The sequence below is a fragment of the Colletes gigas genome, unplaced genomic scaffold, assembly GCF_013123115.1.
Source record: "Colletes gigas isolate AHSC1104 unplaced genomic scaffold, ASM1312311v1 Colletes_gigas_Sc00020, whole genome shotgun sequence".
Classification (NCBI taxonomy): Eukaryota; Metazoa; Arthropoda; class Insecta; order Hymenoptera; family Colletidae; genus Colletes; species Colletes gigas.
Genome location: NW_025106649.1, coordinates 2,605,159 through 2,624,671, shown reverse-complemented (window position 1 = coordinate 2,624,671; position 19,513 = coordinate 2,605,159). Strand labels below are relative to the sequence as shown.

The window sequence follows — 19,513 nt, the reverse complement described above, 5'->3', positions numbered from 1 at the left end:
GTTATATAATTACAACAATGCAACTTATTAGTTCTCTCAAAATGGAGATAATATGTGTTTAATTTTTTATTTCATACAATGTTACTTTTGTTAAAGAAAAAGCGAAAAAGAACAAATGATTATATGTTTTTCAATTTTGTAGCCTATAATCTTGTAACAATAAATGACACTATTCTAAACTCAAAATCTGTTTTAATTATAAACATTGATGCTATATTATGTAATACAAACATATATTCAGATATTAAAGCAATGTATTAAATACATTAAATAATACAAAAATTGAATGCTGATTACATCTTATGTTACTGATAAATAAAATATTAACTGTATTTTATTTGAGTTATGTTTCATAATGTAACTATTATACATATTTATAAGTCAGTTATATCTTAAATGTAACTATGACTATAATTGCACCAATTAAACATATTCTAGAATTCGAACTCTAGTTATAAAACACGATGCTGGTGACAATTTTATTATTCAAATAAATTTCCCATTATTGTATCTATCAAAGATTAATACAGTTGAAAAGTTTCTGAAAATACCCGTTTTGAACTATTATATATTGGGACTGATTGAAATAAGTTATAAAAAATCTTCAATTTGAATAACTGTTACATAGAATCAACATTTTCAAGCGTATTGGTTTTGGTTTCAGTTCGTCAGAACCAATATTACATGGGTCCTATAATTACCATTTTTCGGTTTTGTATCAATTATGAGAGATAATTCTTATGTCAGTGTTATTTTGTTCCTTTCTTTAAAATTCTATTATTATTTTTAGAAAACTGGAAATTATAAATATTGGAACTAAAAATACTAAATAGAAACAAATAAACAATGAAGTGTCTAAATAAAGTATATGTGTACATTACATACCGAAATTATTGCAGAACAATTTTCGATTATACATCGCAGATTTGAAAATATTGATGTACAACGTTGCATTCTCCTCGTCTCATGGTGTCAACATTTTTTCAAGTATCACTCACGAATATATTAATATGTAACAGTAATATTAATTTAATGTAATGAAAACAATAGTTCGCCTTAAGAAAATATAATTTTATTCTGTATGAAATTTAAAGCGCTTCTCACTGATTCGAGACGAGTCAGTAGATATAAACAAACTTGTGCACGAACCGCGTATAACAAACAAAACAAACCAACATAGAAACGAAACATGTAATATAACCATTATAATATTAATATAAAAATTCGGAATAAAAATTGTTTGTGACTGATTGAAGAATCGAAACCGATATTATAACTGATTTCAACCTGTGGTTCATACTACATACACTGTATAATGTAACTAACGAATATGAAAGTTTCGTCAATCTCTGTTACCAGATGATACGAGAAAATCAATGAAAGTATTTTAAACAAAAATATATTCGAAAAAGAAACAGACTGTCATTCTGTAAGAAAAATCTTATTAACCGTATGCGATTTGAATGATCAGAGGATTTAGTCACTGGTAACCGTCTACCGTTTGGAAGTAGCGAACGCAATTCGTAAACAAGAAATAGGGACGATCTCAGGGCGAACCGTGACTGGTCGGCCGATGGGCCGAATAAACATCGTAGTTCACCGATAATAGCCGAAGTCGTAAGGTGGCGAACGAGATTACTGATGCGAACGAGTAGTAGAACTGTACAAGTGTATAGTGAAGCGACGTCACTGCCGACAAGAGTGCGTGCGTAAGAAAATCGGATGATTTTAAGACGCTGACGGTCGTTGCTCGTTACAGTGATTCTTCCGTAATAAAATACGGTCTTGACAAGTGCTGTGTTCTTCGTACGCGCATACACGAGAAAAGATAGAGTTGCCGTACGACATTCGGAGAAAAAAATTTAATATGCATACTCTCTCGGAATAGCAAGTATGCACTGCGATTATTACGTGTGTGTGCCGGCGTTTAGAATATACGTTCGCTCCGTCGCGTAATCGGTGTTTTCGTCACAGTAACGATCTATCGGAACGAGTACAAAGAGTATCAGCATTGTTTGTGTTTTCACGCTCGTTACTATTTCCGTTTGAGAGTAGCTATGCAAGAAACGGATAAATCGGTAACTGGCGGGCGGCAGCCATTTTCCAGATGAGTTTTTCCCCTTTCTTCGAATAAGCAAAGTGCGCTATGTCGTGAAAGAGAAAGAAAGAGAAAGGTAGCTGCCAGGTAGGGGAAAGGAAAGAGACAGAAATCAAGAAATAGAAGGAAAGAATAGTGCTTATTATGTGTTGCGAAGTACGTTTGAACATACGGGGCGTTTAGTGATCGGCCACCGAAATTCACAAACGTGGCAACGTGTGCCGTTTTCCAGTTAATGAGCGTTTAACCTTGTATTGGCCGGTGCGAAGAAGATAGAATTATCTAGGGAAGTAGCAAACCAAAGAATGAGAGAGAGAGAGAGCTACCCACAGACAATACACAGACCCCCCATTGCCGCGCGTTCGGTCATCCGTTCGTAATCACGTATCACGACCGTTCCTGTCTCTGTCATGATGTCAGGCCTAGTTTATGAGTGACTTGGTCTTTGATTTCCGCGGTCATAAAATAGTGGACTCGCGTTTTAAGTACGATATAAAATTCTTATTGATTCTACGCGATAACCTCAAAGTCGCGAAACGAATTCGACGTTTTCTAGGCGTCATTCAGACAAAATCGAGGTGAAGCTTGTCAAACTTAATCGTGCGACGAGAAAACGACTTTGTGTCTCGCTTCAAGTTTTAAGCTGATTGTTGTGCCTGTGATACGGCATTTCACCGCACAACAGGTATCTACACGATCGTGTTTCAAGTGTTTCATTCTTCTTTGACTTGTTTAAATAACCTTGATCAACGCTATGAACGATGATACTTTTCTGTTTTTGCTGTACCGTTTAATTTATTTACAAGGTTTCATAACCTCTCCTTGGTATTTATTGGCTGTTACTATTTATGCAAATTTTTGTCGTTTCAAAAACTCAAGTAAGACCAAATTTTAATTAACCTATCACCTTTTAAATGCGTTTTTGTTTGTTTTCTGTATTTTTTGGATTAGTATGGTGGTTGTTGTTTTTTCAGTATTCGTGCTCATACTTTTAAACAAACGAGATCATTGGTGAACAAATTTTTTTATTGAGGAAAACACAGAAAAATATCAAATATCATGTATTTTTTCAAATAAAAGATTGTTTTTAATGCTTAAAATGTGATTCTGAAAGTAAAAAACATGGAAGTATTATTTCATACTGGTATAAACAATTAAATGTATAGTCCAAACATTTTTTAAAATATTAAATGTTGTAAGATTAAATAATCATTTTTAGCTAAATATTATATTATCAGTGTTATTTAATTTTTCTACTAAAAATTGCTTGTTTTAGTGTAACATTCCTGATACTATTATAACATTTAAATTGCAATATTTTCCATTCAAAATAATCTTTTTTTATGAGTTTATCAAAGGAAAAAATAATTTTGGATTGTTGCCTAAATAAATCTGAGTGTCCAATTTAAATACGAAGGAGATACGTGTAATATAAAGTGTCAGTATTATAAAATATATTTTTCTGATTAATTGTAAATTTTTTGAGAAGAAACAAAATAGAAAAAATTGTCTTCATCTTGTAATTGTTAATATGGCCTAATGTTTTTATTTAATTATCACATCTTATAATAGCTTTTTGTGTACATCTTATACTTCAGAAAGTAATTTATTCGGACATAATTACAAGTATATAAATACACGATTGTTTGAATCAATTTTATACTCTATGATCAAGAGAGTGTAGTGAGATCAATAATGAAACTGGTGCTCTCATTGGTGCAATTCGATTCAACAAAACTAAGAGTTTCCTTATCGGTTACAAGAAGCCCATGAAAAGTGCATTGAGAGTGCATATTTCTGGCGAAGACATCTGTGCTGTGACATAATTGAGCAAGTTGGATATCAGTGTAATAATGTAGTGCCAACTTTGCAGATGGATAAACAGGGATGACTGATAATTGCTGGAACTCTGGTGGTGGTAAGTTTCATAAATTTGATATTGTGTAAATTAATATTTATAATTAGTATTGGGAATAACATAATTATATCATTTTAATTTAATCCATTATAATTTGAAGATATATAAAGTATAAAATATAATTTTAACGGAGCATATTAAACATTTCATAATTACATTTCATTACTAGTACATGAATTTGTAATAAATTTAATAGTATTCATATTCTAACAACTTCAATTCATATATTATTTTTGTGCATCTTTATGATACATATTTGATAGAGAAGAAATATGGAACATACATTCTTACTTATTATTTTATATGTCATCAGTTACAAATAATTTCATGTATTAATAAAATATGTGTCACAGTTTTTTTTTGTGAAATATAAAAGAATGAGTATTACAGTCACATGTGTAGTAGATAAGATAAAGTTTATTTATGTTTTTATACAATACTGTTATCATTAACTTATATTTGGTACATAAGAGAGTTTTATAAGAAACTTCTATAAAATTGATATTGCATGCTTACAATTACAATGATACTCAATTATAGGTGTTAAGAATGTGAAATGCTGTGATATAATCTTTTGTTATTGAATATTAATTGTAACATCTATTTAATATTTTTTTATTAAGTCAATGTTATATTACTTTTTAGCATGATAAACCAGATTTATTAAAAGAAAATCAATGTCTGATCAATGTAGTTGTAAAAATTGTTTTTTTTATAAATTATTTACTGAGATATAATGTTAAAGGTCTCAGTCAAAATTTGTTGAAAATCTGGGAAGTATATTAACGCAAAATTGTGGAAAAATTTATAATTGCAAATAAACATAAATTGTTTAAGTTATATTCTGTTCGATATCAAATATCTCTAAAATATATTTAAAAATTTATTTTCGTTTTCTTGAAAATAAACGTATTAATTTCTTATACATCTTTGTGCAGATTTTCTTTTACTACAAAACTTCGTTTTTGCATTTGCAATAACTAAATTATTGAATACAGTATAATACATTGTTAAAGTATTAAAAATAATAAAATGATACACACAGTATACATTTCTTTACTGACGAAATTCAAGAAATCGTAATAAGAAAATTATAATGTCGATCGTATAGATAATTTATTTATTTATATAAACGTTTCCTCCTAAAATAATAATATATGTTTTATGAGGGCACGGCTTTTGTTGGATATAGTTTTGTTTAGTTTTTAAGAAAAATGTTCAAAAAATGATGGAAGGATTGATACTGTGACAGTTATGGATTATGCTTCCTTTCATTAATGCGACGTATGTTATTTGAATAACATCGATAAATGGCGATGTGTATCATTTTATGTTGTTCGTACGTTTAACTAGGTTGGGTTTTCTACACGCCTCCATGAAAATGCGTCACAATTCTTTCGAACAGATTGACACACGTCACGACAGGCACCGTAATCGGTTACTCCTAGCGAAATACCTTCCTTCCTTCCATCCTTTCTTCCGATTGGCTGGCGCCATGTTTTCGCGAAACGATGAGCGCGAAACATAAATAGGGCATTCTTTGTACATTAATGTTTTGCAGATCATTTGTAGTATTTTGCGTAGATTCTAGACGAATGTGGAACAATATAGGTTATTAGTAAGATTGTATTTTTTCACATTTTTAGACTTTGCATTATTAAATTCATTGAGTTTTAAAGGATTCTTCAGAAATGTAATTAATTACTCGAAATCTTTTACGTGCAATTTTTCAATTACCATATTAAACATAACATTTCTGCCTTTGTACATTTTCCTTGTTTATTAAAATTTGATTTGTCCTAAAATGTAGACATTTTAGGAAACTTAGTGTTGCGTAAAGTTTGTACGTTCATGTACGTTATTTTTATAGTAATGTATAGTTGCTAGGGAAAATTCATATTCTTCTTACGTTACAGTTAAATTAATAGTACCTTTTATTTCTATTAGGGTCCTTGTGCATTTATTTAAATTTACGATTTAACAACGAGAAGCGTTTTCGATTTAATTTTTAATTTCAAGTCCGTTTCTATTCTCTTTATTTTGACTAAATTTTTGTATTTATTTTTACGTGTGGATTTGTTTCGTTGTTTATTTATACGAATGTGTATCCATAAAATAATTGGGCACATAATTGGAATGCATCTGCGCTTAATTTAATGAAAAGAAATCTATCGTATTTCACAACACACATAATTAAACATAATTAATCTAAATTCGATTTACTGTGGCAATTGTTCGAAATTTAGCATGCCAGATGGATTAAATTTCAAGGAATCACTCATATTTACCAAATAATAATATATTTAATTAATAACCGATTAACCAAATTATTGGTGTTAATAAGGGGATAACATGAAGTTTCACGTTTCAATTTTAATGAAATTTTACAGACAGATAAGGAAATAGAAAATATTTTCTTTAACTCTATAGGTTACCAAGTATTTTACAGTAAAGATTATAAGATTATAAGTTAACTTTCTCATTCATAATGTGTTAAATTTAGTACATTGAATTTCATTTTTCAAAAATGTTGTCTGTACGAACGTTCAGCTTACGAGATAGATCATCTACGTTAAGTGGTTGTACTCGTTGGACACTATTGTTGCTATTTATATATACAGGGTATTTCATAACCTGTGGTACTTAAACGATGGATTGGGGACACAAAAACAATGAAAACAGCTTATACATATAAACATGCCTCCTATTTGCCTTTGTTTCCAAGTTTAGTCATTTTTCTGCTTTGATAATATGTAGCTATTTATTATTAATATAAAATTGAAAACCCATGTGTTTGTGATTTCTCTGTAACTTCTACTATCTTTGTCCAGTCCACGCGAAGTTTCGTTTAGCTACTCTTTATGTTTCGACGGAAAGAACAAGGTATTTAATTTGCGGAAAGATTGCCTATAAAACAGACTATAAGATTTCAACCGAGCAGAAGGTCCTCTATCAAATGACACTTGTGATGTACACCTTATGTTTTATAAAGCTTTAATACGATGAGTGCTGACTGAACTCTTTATGCCTTTTGATTCGCGCTGAACATCTCTCAGGTGTTCTGGATTATCCTCAACATTTGTCCAAACTATTATGCCAATTACGTCAATATTAAAAATATTCAATATTTTAATGATATTCGTATTATTTTATAGTATTTTCAATGATATTAATGTTATTCAAAAGTTTAAAAGAATTAGGGTGTATCTATGGTAAGCGTTCTGTGTATGTCGCAGTGTCGGTCACCGGTGACCGACGTGATACTGAACGTATTAATCTAACATAAAATTTAAAATGTAATTCTATTTTATTTTAACTATCGCAAAATAAATATGTACGTAATATTTAAAAAAAAATATTTCAGATATTTTGTTGAATTTTCCAACAGTCTTTTTATACAGGGTGTTCGGCCACCTCTGGGAAAAAATTTTAATGGGAGATTCTAGGATCCAAAATAAGACGAAAATTAAGAATACCAATTTGTTGATTGAGACTTCGTTAAAAAGTTATTTACGTTTAAAGTTCCGCCCGTACTGAATTTTTGTCTCCAAAATGCGCAAGATTTCGGGGGTATGTATATTCACCACAAATGATTGTAATTGACCCCTGCAACCGAAAATAATTTTTCCAAAACGATTTGAAATTTTTTTTTCCGTCGAAAAATTTAGGCACCTAATTAGATTTTCGATAAGGAATTTTTTTCTCGAAAGTGCGTAGGATTTCGGGGATATGTGTAATGACCAAAAATGATTATAATTGATCCCCGCAACCGAAAATAATTTTTCCAGAACGATTTGAAATTTTTGAATTTAATTGTTAATAACTTTTTAACGAAGCCTCCATCAACAAATTGGTATTCTTGATTTTTGTTTTATTTTGGCCTCTAGAATCCTTCCATTAAAATTTTTCCCAGGGGTGGCCGAACACCCTGTATACTGCGACTTCAAAACTGCAATAGAAACGTATTGACAATGAGATTGAATCAGATCTTAAAAATGTAAATAATGAGTATGTGACTTCAGAGTCACGTTGGATTATAGAGTTAAGTTGCTCATGAATCATTGGAGTTTGATCGCCATTATTTTTTATTTTTTCTGTTATATGTACGGCATATCAATCTGTTTAAATGAGTCCCACTAAAATCCATGAGAAGATAGCGCTTTGACAAGTTCACTAGTATAGATCAAATTAGGCTTTATGAATTGTGGTAGCCCCGTGACCACCACCCTTGTTGAACTTCTCTGCTAATAAGCTGTACAACGTTGTGCCATAACCTTCAGTGGTCGTTGGCCTAAATATTATAGTGCAGTTCATTATTGCCTAATATATTGATATTCATAAAAATTTGAATATTCGTATTATACTTAGAAGTGCACCGAGAAAATTTGAGTATTTTTTTAGATTGATACTCTATCGATACCAAATAGATTTAAAGACAAGAAACTATGAGTTTCAAATTTGAAAATAACAAATGCTTTTAATTATTTACAAATAAAATATTTTAAATATAGTATATATATATATATATATATATCATATAATGTGACAATGATCGACAGCTTATACTTTATTTATAAAGGTATAAAATGGATGTCATTTTATCACGCGGGTAAGGTGCCCCTGTTGCTGGTCAGAAATGTCTTTCTACTGTTTTACCACAGAGTCGGTCATCTATTTATATTGTAGTTCTTGAAGAAATATTTCATAAATTGGGATATTAAATACAAATTTGTTTCTTGCAAATTGAAGTATTGCAGAAAGAAAAAAAATATAAGTCCCGAGTTAATCTTTTCATTCTCACTCTTCCCATGCGGTTACATATTCATAATTATCGAATAAAATACTACTGTCATCTAGATTTTCAAATCTATGAATATGGCTTAGTTCCTTCTAGCTTTCTATAATCACGCATTTATGTTTTGACATACAATTAAAAACTTCGTAGTAGAATAGAATATATTACCATCAGTCGTTTAGATGCAGTTACAGAATGGTAATAATTGTTGTTATAAATACAAGTTCTGAAAACTATATCTTTGAAATATTTCGAGCGTATTTACTAAACCAATGACAAGACAAACTGTTTCTATCGGGTATAAAAAGTTTGGAATGCAAATTATCACACATATATGCAAAAAAAAAACACGTGACAAAATTCTTAAATATTTTCTAAATATGAAGGTGTTTTTAAAAATCGATTATTTATTATTTAATATTTACGAAAATACAAATATTTTTTTCCTGTGGCTTTAATAATTTTGAAATGATAGAGTTTAGGAGAATGCTATATCATGCATTATTAGAACGTGGACAGTATCTAGTAATTTTTGATCATTTGCAGGCTTTCCTATACTAAATCGGACCAAAATGTCTGACCCAATGCGGTCTGTAATTCCTTCAACGGCTGATCCTTCTTCCTCTCTACTATACCGACGTCGTGAAAATTCAGTGTAGTTTAGCAGCGCCCTCTATGTTGAGGAATAATGACTTTAAGTATCATATTCGAGACGCAACTATCGAAATCAACAAGGTTAGCAAGTGTAGAAAACCCGTCCACTTGTTTTCTGAACATTCTCATTTGCTCCCATTCTTCATGTCATTCTTTTTGACTTACATTCGTTTTATATCATAGATTTATCATAGGTTTTTTTTCTTGAAATTATTAAAAATTACTGTTGACAAAAAATCTGTTTCATTTCTTTCAAAAGCGCAGTTTGCAAATGCACTGATATATTTTAATAAAACGTCGTATTATAGGATAATAGAGATCATTAAACCATATAAAATTTTTCTCTACAATTTGTTTTTGTTTCTATCAAAAACTACCCTATAGCTTGGTCCACTTACTAGAACCATCCTGCATATCTCTTTATTCAATTCATATCGAGTTTTCTGTAGAACAATTAACGGCCAACGCCGTGTTTGTCAATCGACGGAATACATTGCGCATTTTTTATCTACAGAGTCGACACCTCCTCTGGCATTGTTATCATGTAGCATTATTTCAGGATTTTCTGTTGTTACGTTTGCCTTTTGTACCATACATTGTCAATAAAAGTACAACAGCTTTGTCCGTTTCAGAAATACACCTAACGACGGTAACTTCTTTTGTGAAACCGAAAAGCGAAGAACCAACGTTCGCGTTTTTTATGTGGCAGAAATTCTGTTGAAACACAATTTTTTTCCTTAAACCGTTCGATTATTGAGACAGTTACCATACATATTTTTATTTATTTAACATGTTTGCTACTACCATTCGGTTGGTTACATATGTATAGTAATCTTATTTGATTCAGAAGATAAATTTTAAGTATTTATAAATAAAATATAATTAATAGACCAATTGTATATTTTGACTATGATTTTCCACATAATGTGACAATAGAAGACAGTTTATATACATCGTTTGTTTATGTAGATATAAAATAATCACAATCATCGTTGTCGTCAGTGTTAATGTCCTTATTAAAATTTGTTATACTTTTAAATAATGTAGTAAGATTCAATAATTTATTTATTTTAATTATTTACAAAATGCTAAAAATGTGTCCTTAAGGGGGTATTCTGATCTAGAGTTCCTGTATTTTTAGGGATTTTTTTCACAAAAAGCATAAGTTTCTTAATTTCGACATTTTGTTTAGATATTTATATATGTTTTACTGTGGTAATATGAGACAGCATTACTTTTCTGTGAAATAAGTTCTGAAACTGCGTTAAAGGGTTTACTCTATGTAGTTTTACAATAATCAAATACATTGAGTGCTTCGCGGCTGCGTGGCTTAGACGCTTGTCTTCGATTCTCAAGGTCTCGAGTTCGTTTCTCGAACTTTGGGAAATTTTTTCATTTCGGTTTTTTCTAACTAGAATTTTCTTAGATCGTATTTGTAAAAGCAAAAATACTATATGCGAAATAGTAATACAATAAATAAAATCATATATATCTGCATATATTTCTAAACATGCACAGTCGTGATAGAGCCCCACAATTGCCTCCACCCACACCCCTTTAAATAATGTCTTCAGAAAACTTACAATTAGTGTCGTGCAAAATATGCAGATTTTGCTGCATCATTTGATCCTGGTTAAAGCTTGTACAGGTGGGTTCATATTAACGTCCTCATTGATATTATGAAACTGCGATTATTATAGAAAATTTACTTTCCTGCTTTTCTTTAAAATCATAAAATAGTTAACAGAAAGTTTGCTAAAAAATGGAATAGCGGTACATAACGACGGTTGTTACTATATGATATTACTATGATACTTCGTTTTCATCCATTACTATGCATACGAATATCCCTATCTTATAATCCTACTTTCTTCTCTATTAAGAAAAAGCGCCTAAGATACAAAATCTAGATGGTTAACTGATATAATTAGATGCTTGACTGATAGATGTACTGTAGTGTTGAATAGGCTGTTCAGTGTTTTAAGTACGTTAACATGTGTCTGCGCCTTTCCAGATAAGGCCTTCAAATGTTAAAGAAAATCTCAAGTATCCTCAGGAAGCTCGAAAGCTAGCTACCAATGACTCTGTTATCAGTCTTGACGTATCACATCGCTTTTGCAATCAATCTCTAGCTATCGCATAATTTTCTATCGAAGCATCGAGAAACGCGATTGCAAACGTAATTTCTTCGCGAAACGAACTTAAAAACAAATTTAAATTTTTGTACATTAAGTAATTTGTCGTTATCGCGTCACTGTATCAAATATTTGACACGTCTATCATAATATAACGAATTGCATCAATTTAATAAAAATGTTAAAAAATTCTTTTATAATCAATTCAATTTACAAAAAATTCTGTTTCGTCGTCACGCATGTACTGATTCTGTTCTGATATGGAGTTCGGTATCCAATTTCGGAGTCGTTGATTTGGTAATAACGATAGGAAACGAAGATACAAGAAAATATACAAATATTTTAGAGAATGTTTCGGTTAAAATTGTATATATTATGAAACAAAGAAGTTGGATTTTTCCACATGATAGTGCTGCCATACACTCAGCACGTGTAGCGCAAGAGTAGTTTCGTAATCAAAATATTGAAAGCAATATTGGGATTGTTTCGATCTTATTAGTGTCATTAAGAAGCACTTATTAGCATTCTTATCTTTGTTCATTATATACAGTGATGTGCAAAAGTTTCCGGCCAACTATATTTTTCACTTAATATTCCGTAGGCGATATCTAAAAGAATTCGCAATGGCAAACATAACAAATATTAAGAAACTGAAATTTAATTGTAAATTGTAAATTGTAAATTGTAAATTGAAAAAATCTTTTCTTGGTTTCATGATTTTTGAGAAATGGTGCCCTTACATAAAAAGCGCTCTGTATTTGGGTTCAGCTCCTATCGGTAACCTATAAAAGGTTAAATGTTTCGTTTCGAAATTTTTTTTCCTGTAATGCAGGCCTTCCAACAGAAGACGTGTCGAATCGAGAGAATCTTGTTGCAGGTGCTGCGCATGGATAGGTTTTCGTCTAGCAATAGATACACAGAGATAAGTGCGGCATGCCCGATTCTATTTCTAGTCAGCGACACTTCCTCTCTGCGATACAGCGACATGGGCGCCCTCTAAGGAATTGTGGACTCCCTATACATATTTCTCTCAAGTTAGTCGCCGTATTTTCCCACTTTGTCTGCCATGCGATGGCAGCAATGGCTCTGGCTGTCGCCGGTGGTGATATTCTGATCTCATTATGTCAGTTTCGAGAGGCTCGTAAAGCGATAACACTGTTGAATGAGAGCCGGAAAATAGGTTTTCCCAACGGGGTAGAAGTCTCTCGGCCCCAGAACCGGGTTAGGTTCGTTTTTACTTCTCTACCTAACCCAGACCCGCCTTGGACCTTAACTCTCTTACGATCAGGCGGCCGATCTATCCCCACCTGTGATACTGCTGGGAAAGTTCACGCGGTCGATTTATCTTAATCAGGTATTCTTGATGTTTTAACAATTTGACTTGCCACTTCACCCGTATATGAGTGACAGGATTTACCACTGTGGAACCAGAGAAATTAATTCTCAAGTTGAGATCTCGAGGGAAATAAATTTTAATACTGAAACAAATTTTAGGTTATGTAGTTTACGAAGGTCTAAATCAAAAGGACAATGTTAAGTCATAGAGGGGTTTACTGACCCAAGAGCGTACAGCATATGCTATACACCGTTGGAAAGGTCTCGCCAAGGCGAATCGACTGATACCATTTTTAACTTCGATATCAGATGGGATAATGTCGAAAAATGGCTTCAAAGTTCGAGATTTTGCGGTTTTGAACAAAAGAAACCGGTAGTAAAAGCCCATCCGGCCCGAGGGACCTCGGGTAGGTACCTGAGGAAAACCCGAGGGGTGTAAGCGATACTCTAGCAGATTGGGACGGCAACTGTGCCCCACCACCTTCATTTCAGTGCCGTGTTGGGCCTGCGTTTGCCGCATGGGCCCCGTTCCAAATGGCCAGGGCGAAATCGCTAATGGATCAGTTGTTTCTCATGAACATAATATATTCATGGTAGACAATTCGCAGGTATAAGTTGTGAATGTGCAGGTTAGTATTCAGACTAATGTGCCACTTACAATAGTGAATTTAGTGACATTTTATTGATTGAACGAAACATAATGATGTGAATACTGAATACTAACCTGCACATTCCCAACTCATACCTGCGAATCGTCTATCATGAATATATTATGTTCATGAAAAACAACTGATCCATTGGCGATTTCGCCCAGGGCATTTGGAACGGTGCCCATGCGACAAACGCAGGCCCAACACGGCACTGAACTGAAGGTGGTGGGGCACATTTGCCGTCCCAATCTGCTAGAGTATCGCTTACACCCCTCGGGTTTTCCTCAGGTGCCTACCCGAGGTCCCTCGGGCCGGATGGGCTTTTACTACCGGTTTCTTTTGTTCAAAACCGCAAAATCTCGAACTTTGAGGCCATTTTTCGACATTATCCCATCTGATATCGAAGTTAAAAATGGTATCAGTCGATTCGCCTTGGCGAGACCTTTCCAACGGTGTATAGCATATGCTGTACGCTCTTGGGTCAGTAAACCCCTCTATGACTTAACATTGTCCTTTATTCTTGCAGAATATTATACGGTTTTGATCTGGCAATGGACTTTTGTTTTCCTTGTTGAAATTATCTCAGTTTTTTAGCGAGTTGAAATTCGTTTAAACAATGTCGAACACTTATTTGCTTATCAAGATCTGGCAAAATTTTCGTGCGGATGTCAATCGTGGTTCTCCTCAGATAATTCAGTAAGCAATTTTTTTCTCAAAAATGCGTAAGAATTCGGAGGTATACCTGTTCACCAAAAGTGATTGCAATTGATCTCTGCAACCAAAAATAATTTTTCCAGAACGATTTGACATTTTTTAATTTCGTCGAAAAATTTAGGCATCTACTCGAATTTTTTTCTCGAAAGTGGACAGGATTTCGATGGTATGTCTATTCTTCAAAAATGTGTGTAATTGACCCTCACAAGCGAAAATAATTTTTACAGAACGATTTGAAATTTTTTTTTTTCGTCGAAAAATTTAGGCACCTACCTCCTATCGATTTTTCTTAAAAATTCGCTGTACAAAAATGTTGCCTAATACTTTTTTGTAGGTATGCATGAACTCTGCTTCAGTCACAAAGTTCAATCAAATACATTCACTATTGTAGGAGTTATGGTCGTTTAAAAATTGCGTTTTTTAATCTCTTCCATGGTGAACTCGTGTGTTTACGCACACACTACAGCTGTCTGGCCATCAATGTGCTATTATATTAATTTACTGAATAATTTAACGTGGTAAATAGTGTATTTTTAACAATATCTTTCCAGAGTTAATGTAGTCTTCAATGCACTGGCGGCTTTTCACAAAACGTTGTTTTTCACTTTTGACTGGACTCTAGGGGGGATCCCCCAAGTTCGAAGGGATGTACACTGCCGCTCATAAGTATGTGGACACTTAAGGGGGTCTTCTACTGTGAAGGCTGTTTTTTTCAGCTTACTTTCGGAATTTTTTTTTGAGGAATAACAGAAACACACAAAGATATAACTTTTATATCGAGTGTATTGTTTATTGAACTTTGTTTACAAATTTTTGTAAAGCATGATAATAACAATAATTAGCTTTATAGCACTGGAATGGTGACCATGTATAAAAAATGTTGGCGGATGGCACCCATGATTCACGATTTTTTATTCATCTGAAATTGAAAAATCAAATAGCATTTTAATATGTAGATCTATGGCTATCGTGTGAACTAGAATTAAATAAAAATATTCAAATTTGAACATTTGACAAAGCTTTTAAGAAAAAAAGTCAATTCTTCGTATTTTTTTTTCAACCTTTTAAGCTAAAGAACAAGTAATTAGTAAAATATTTCAATTATCCTAGTTCACACGAAAACTAGAGGTGTATGAAAGATGTGTACGAAATTATAGCGAAATCGGTTGAAGACTTTTTGAGATATCGTGGGCGCCGCTTCAAAAAAATGCGTTTCGAGAAAAACGCGTTGGAAGTTCAAGTACGTATGACACAAAGATAATTTTACTTACCGTTAATTTGCAATGCCTGGACCATACAGTACACCTTCAGTTTCTTCCTGGAAGTCATGCAGAAGTGAATTTTCTTCTCGGTTTTGAATCCGAGATTTTTTGGCGAAGTCAGACGATTTTCGTTCGAAGCGGTACAGGCGAGCGTTGTCACGGTGCGTAGAATATGTGCAAGAATTGGTGCCAATTTTCAATCCCATTGTTTCCATAATTTTTAATACTCCTTCAAATCCGTCGTTAAAAATAATAACTGCCAAAAAAGTAGCTATTTCAACCACCTTAGGCCCAGAATGAATGTGTTTTGGGGCGAATGTCCAAATTAGGGAATTCAATGATTCGTTATTATTTTGAGTCTCAGCTCCCAAGCATCTGATTAATAAATCATGTTTTGATAAATCTTCGTAAACCGGCTTAATTGTTTCTAAAACTTGACTTTTTAAAGAAACTCTATAGTGGTTAAAATTCTTGAGGAGTCCTAAAGCTTCTGCTTTACGCCACTTGCACCAGCTGATTTCACCCTTCGGACAATAATCGTGCTGCGGATTATCATCAGAAGAACTGCAGTGATAAACGAAGCCCAAATCTCTCTCTTCATATCATCTATTGAATCAGGATGCCGTCGTATGGCTAAGCCATAGAATTTCGTAAATTCACCAATGACTTTTTCAGTTAGTTTACCGTGTCCTTTTCCACCGATTCCCTTGTGATTTTTTTGAATGTTGCGAAGTCTCGTGCCCATCCTCTTTTCCACATGACCTACGCACTCCTTTTTCACAACTTGTTTTTCATCTGTATACGGATTAGCATTCAAAATACCTTTGAATGTTTTGCTATCTCCGTCTCCAAACGTATGTTAGGTACTTTACGCCATGTTTCTCCATAGAACGTAAAAACATTTCAATAATAGCGTCAATTTCCATTTTACCAGAGCTGCCAATATGATTTATGGAACAATCCTTGTGGTTCGATAACCATTCTTCGTGGAATTGCAGTTTTGGAGTTTTCAGTTTCTCGAAATATCAACAATTGTCGCGTACTGCACCGACTAAGCGAACGTTCTTAGAAAGTTCGTGATTGTTCACATATGTAATTATCAATTGTCACAATTGCGTCTGATATGAAAAAAGACTCGGTCGTTCATAAGCAGAAATCATAATAAACACTAGTACATGCCCGAAGAATGACATAATATTGAGGAGGAAAGCGCGACAGCACCCGCCACCAGCGCACTCCGAACACCTATTTCGTTCTACGCCTACAACTTCTGAACGGCATCGAATCTCAAAAAATCCATTTAGCCTCGTATTCTACATGAGTTTTAGATGTAATTCATGTAAAAAAAAAAAATGAATTTTTTCGACCCGACACTGTAGAAGACCCCCTTAACGCGTTCACGAAATTTGTGATATACAGGGTGTTCCGGAAATGGGGGGTAGCTGAGACGATTCTGAACAACAATTTCCTTTGCAAAAATGTCGGATGGGGCTTCGTTTTTGAATTATTAACGAAAAACACTGACCAATCACGGCGCTCGCCTTCTGCGCGCTCAGGGCCGTCCGAACTCGGAGAGCCACCGCGCCGGGTAGGTAGCAAGATGCGCGTTGAAGATACATCGAGGAACGAATACAAATAATTAAAAATACTGCCACTGCAATTGTTACCTAATTCGTTAATTACTATGTAATTAGTACGTAAATTACTAAATCGAATTTATTAATTATTTGTATTCGCTGTTTCCAAGGAAGAAGGAATATATATTTCGATTATTAAATAATGTTCGTTGCTAAATTCTATTAGGTATATGTATGTAATGTATTCTAGTAGTGCTAATTTAACAATTTAGTTGTGCAATTTTCTTAATTAAATAAAAGTCTATCCGGTGGGTGGAAAGCTGCGTTATATTTCGTTGCGTGCGTACGGTTTGTAAGGCTATTTTCTCGCAGTTTACGATGACTGCACCACTTGAGTGAGGTCTGTTGCCTTCTTCAAAGTAACATAAACATTTGTAAATGTAATTCGAAACGAAAGAATGTTAGATAAGAGCACAGCGATCACTTTGGTGATCTGCCTAGATCAGTTCAGTTTAAATACTTGGAAGAGCACGATGGGCACGAAAAGAAGTGAAATAAGCGTAGAAATGCGTTCGAAAATAGTTACTTTATCGAAAGAAGGGTATGCTATAAGGAATATTGACGAAAAAGTAGGAGTTTTGAAGTCTTGTGTGAGCTACAGCATCAAAATGTTCGGTGTTGCAGGAGTTTGTTCCTCTGTAAAAAGACCTGGAAGACTCAGAAAAACAACTGAGTCAGAAGATCGCCATATTATAACTATAAGTAAAAAAAATAGGAGAGACACAGCCTCCGAAATAACTGCAGAAATTAATAATTATAGGGACCGCACAATTTCGGTTTCGACAGTAAAAAGGCGTCTTAAGGAGGGCGGTCTTAGAGGCTGTGTTGCAGTGAAAAAACCATTGTTAAAAAAACAAAATAAGAAAAAGAGGCTTCAGTGGGCTAAATGCCATAAAAATTGGGCACTGGAAGACTGGGACAAGGTGTTATGGTCTGATGAATCAAAAAAAGTTTCTGAAAAACTAATTGACAATTGTGTAGTGCCAACAGTTAAGCATGGGGGTCGTTCTGTGATGGTATGGGGATGCTTTGGGAACAATATGACTGGAGATTTAGTAAAAATAAACGGAATTTTAAGAAAAGAAGGGTATTTGAACATTCTGAGAGAACATGCAATTCCATCTGGACATCGCATAATTGGGCACAATTTTACATTTATGCACGACAATGACCCGAAGCACACTTCTACAATATGTAGAAATTATTTACTGCAATTGCAAGAGAATTTTAAAATGAAAATGATGGTATGGCCACCCCGATCGCCCGATTTGAATCCCATAGAAAAACTATGGGATCACATAGATAGACAGGTTCGAAAACGATGTCCCAAGTCAGAAAAACATTTGTGGGAAATCTTACATTCTGAGTGGGAACCTCATTGATATAGAAATAATGAAAAAGTTAGTAGCCAGGATGCCACGACTGGTAAACGCGGTGGATACGTAAACGAAAAGGAAATATAATTATTTTTTATAGTTATCGGTGAGATATTTAATAAATTATTACTCAAATATCTTCTCTAATACTGTACGAGCTAGAATGCATGCAAAGTAATCATAATTTTTTTCAGGTAGATATAAGAACCAAGGTAGTGTCCACATACTTATGAGCGTTAGTGTACATACAGAAATGTTCAATTTACGGATCACGTCTGGTGCTCGTTTTAAGAATCATTACTGTATACGTTTGTATAGGTAATTTGTACGATTAAAAATGAATGTGCTAAATTTAACAGTTCATAAGCGATAGGTTAAATGGTACAACGGAGATCGGTAAAAAAGGTGACAAGCTTGAATATTCCCCAGTCGTTACCAAACCCTAGGGTTGAATAGTGTGCTTAGCCCCCAGTCCCCTGAGCCGGGCCGACGAGGTCGGATAATCGTGGTGGCAGTGGTTGCCCCGTATCGTTGGGTAGAGCCCCCACGGCTTGCCGAATGAGTTGCGGTTAACACTGTTACGAACTGGGGCTGAGCGGCTGCAAAGCCCAGGAATTTTTTTTATTAGAGGTTGTGGACGAGCCAGGTGCTTGGTTAACTCTTGTAGCTCTTTGTAGCACGGTGGCTAGTTTGAGCGACTACCTAGGAAATGACCATTCAAGTTGTCGAGCGTCGTTTCGGTAGCGAATTGTCGCCCGGAGCTCATGGGGATCAGTATATGTATCGTGCAACATCAACAATAGGGGTAAACAGCACAGTGATTGGTCCTTTAACACGTTCACGTATCATTCCCAAAATAAATACTTTGATTGTTGTGATTATATCAGTGTCTTCGAGTTGTAATATCTAAACTTCTTTTTTTTTCTGACACTTTTTTAC

The 19,513-nt window shown here is 33.7% G+C and overlaps 1 protein-coding gene across 7 annotated transcripts in view; it reads left to right on the top strand.

Moving 5' to 3' along the window:
- Positions 1-1,732: 1,732 nt before the first annotated feature.
- Positions 1,733-19,513, top strand: part of LOC122400850 (serine/threonine-protein kinase tousled-like 2) — an 82,638-nt gene continuing 64,857 nt past the window's right edge. For 4 of the 7 annotated variants that reach the window (XM_043402553.1, XM_043402552.1, XM_043402554.1 and 1 more), the window contains exons 1-2: positions 1,733-2,783; positions 3,697-4,016. In XM_043402553.1, the coding sequence (XP_043258488.1) occupies positions 3,986-4,016 (31 nt within the window). In that variant the 5' untranslated portion in view covers positions 1,733-2,783; positions 3,697-3,985. Of the gene's footprint in view, positions 2,784-3,670; positions 4,017-19,513 lie in introns of those variants that run through there. The other 3 variants (XM_043402550.1, XM_043402551.1, XM_043402558.1) reach the window with 3 other exon arrangements.